The sequence below is a fragment of the Myotis brandtii genome, unplaced genomic scaffold (assembly GCF_000412655.1).
Source record: "Myotis brandtii unplaced genomic scaffold, ASM41265v1 scaffold74, whole genome shotgun sequence".
NCBI classification, from domain to species: domain Eukaryota; kingdom Metazoa; phylum Chordata; class Mammalia; order Chiroptera; family Vespertilionidae; genus Myotis; species Myotis brandtii.
In genome coordinates, this window is record NW_005370944.1 from 61219 (window position 1) to 63685 (window position 2467).

The 2467-nt window shown below is 49.7% G+C and overlaps 1 protein-coding gene across 3 annotated transcripts in view; it reads left to right on the plus strand.

Annotated features, from left to right (window-relative positions):
* SNUPN (snurportin 1) overlaps positions 1–2467 on the plus strand; it is a 44483-nt gene that overhangs the window by 19344 nt on the left and 22672 nt on the right. For all 3 annotated transcript variants that reach the window (XM_005882750.2, XM_005882751.2, XM_014530471.1), the window contains 2 exons: positions 1443–1547; positions 1779–1875. In XM_005882750.2, coding sequence (XP_005882812.1) covers positions 1443–1547; positions 1779–1875 — 202 coding nt within the window. The remainder of the gene's footprint in view (positions 1–1442; positions 1548–1778; positions 1876–2467) is intronic.

Genomic DNA, 2467 nt, shown 5'->3' on the forward strand with positions numbered 1-2467 from the left:
ACAGAGAGGAAGGGAGAGGGATAGAGAGTTAGAAACATCGATGAGAGAGAAACATCGATCAGCTGCCTCCTGCACACCTCCTACTGGGGATGTGCCCGCAACCAAGGTACATGCCCTTGACCAGAATCGAACCTGGGACCTTTCAGTCCGCAGGCCGACGCTCTATCCACTGAGCCAAACCAGTTAGGGCAGTTAGGGCTATTTTTATTTTTTTACTGATTTCAGAGAGGAAGGGAGAGAGAGATAGAAACATCAATGATGAGAATCATTGATCAGCTGTCCTGCATGCCCCCTACTGGGGATCAAGCCCACAACCTGGGCATGTGCCCTTGACTGGAATCAACCCTGGGACCGTTCAGTCCACAGGCTGACACTCTATCCACTGAGCCAAACCTGCTAGTGCCCTAATATTCTTTAGTATAGTGTTTGTATCACCAGTTTGGGAAAGAATGATCTAGTTTAAGAGCATGTCAATGTCAGGGACCTTATCATTAAGGCATAGCCCCTGGAACATAATAATTATGGTAATGGTAGGTTGGTGGACAAAGTAAGGAAAGGAAGAGGGTTCCATCACCCAGGTCTAGAAGGCAAGGTAGTAAGAATGGGTATAAATGCAGGTAATGAAGGTGAGGAGAGAAGTTGAAGTTCACAGTGAGTAGCCTCCATCCCATCAGTTGAGCAGGAGACTAGTGGACTGCTAATAACAGGTAGGGTGGAGGCTCCACTGTCAGTCTTTTCTGCCATCATTCTTTAACTTGTATTTTCATTATAGATATGTAATACTAGTGACCCAGTGCACAGATTCATGCACCTTGAAAGGAAATTAATTCGAAGGTGGCCGGCAGGGCAGGACTGGGCGAGACGGGCCGGACATGCCCTGGAGCCAACGTCCCCCAGTCCCTCCCTGGCTGGCCAGCTGCACCTGGTGTGGCTCCATGGCTCAAAAGGTGTCTGTAGAGTGAGCGGGGTCCCTCCAGCAGGTGGGGTCCCTCGACCTGGCCTGTGGGGATTGGGCCGAAATCGGCTCTCCGACATCCCCCGAGGGGTCCCCGAGTGCAAGAGGGCACCCTGCAAAGTTGCTGTCGTAGCAAGTGTGCAATAAACCAGATTCCAGTAAACCAGATTCAGGGCCGACAGTGCCCCAGCAACAACATAACCCACGGCTGAAGGTGGAATCGCGCGGCCCTGCGAGGAATTGGGCTCCCTCCACTATAGTTTCAGGGTGCGTCACCCGAGAACCGCCGCTGCCAATTCACTGCAGCTCGGCAGCTCTGCGTTGAGCGTCTGTCCCCAGTGTGTGTCATAGCGACCAGTTGGACGGGCAGTGGGACACTTAGCATATTAGCTTTTATGTATATAGATAGTACATAGATTCCTTGTCATTGTAAATAGTGGAGCAGCACACCCCTGCTGATTTTTAACACCATATTTTGTGTTCCCAGTTGATGCTTTCTGAGTGGTTAATTGACGTCCCTTCGGATTTGGGGCAGGAATGGATTGTGGTTGTGTGCCCTGTTGGAAAAAGAGCGCTTATCGTGGCCTCCAGGGTGAGTAGCTGCCTCCTCTTTCATCACCATTGCCTTGTCTGTAGTAAGAGGGATTCTTTGCACTTCATGTTCCTTGTCCACCACAGCAGCTGTGCCTGGCATGGGGATTGAAATACTTGCCTGTAGGAAGATTTTTTGAAAGCCATCTTTAGGCTGATGATACCTCTGCAGAGTGTGGGAGCAAGAGTGTGAGGAGAACTGATGTCTAATGGTACCTTTCTTTCCAAATAGGGTTCTACCAGTGCCTACACCAAGAGTGGTTACTGTGTCAACAAGTTTTCTTCACTCCTGCCAGGAGGCAACAAGCGAAACTCAACAACTGCAAAAGGTACCTACATGAAATTGTCTATTTTTTTTAAGTTTATAATTACTAAGTTTTTTAATCAGTAAAAGATAGTGTAAGGGAAACCAAGATGGTGGCATAGGTAAACACCGGAAATTGCTGCCTCGCACAACCACCTCAAAAATACAACTAAAAGACAAAACGGACATCATCCAGAACCACAGGAAGGCTGGCTGAGTGGAAATTCTACAACTAGAAGAAAGAGAAAAGCGCACTGAGTCCGGTAGGAGGTGCAGAGGTATGGAAGTGTGGAGGTACGGAAGCGTGTACGAAAGGGCTGGCAGCTGGGTACGCTGTTGTCTTTTTCAATTGGGAGGGAAATATAAGCTCCCGACTGCTCTGAAATCCAGTTCCAGGCAAGAATCTGGGGACCCAGACTCATACAGAGAGAAATTGGACTGTCTGGCATTGGGCCGGAATGTGAGGGCGGCTTTCTCGCAGAGGTGCTTGTAGCGTTTATTGTTCCTGCATGGGGCCATGGGACACAGAGACTCAGGGACCTATCTGGGGCAAGGCCAACCGGCAATCATTGCTGTTTGCACCGCCCCGTGATTCCCTGAGACCCCGCCCCACCCAA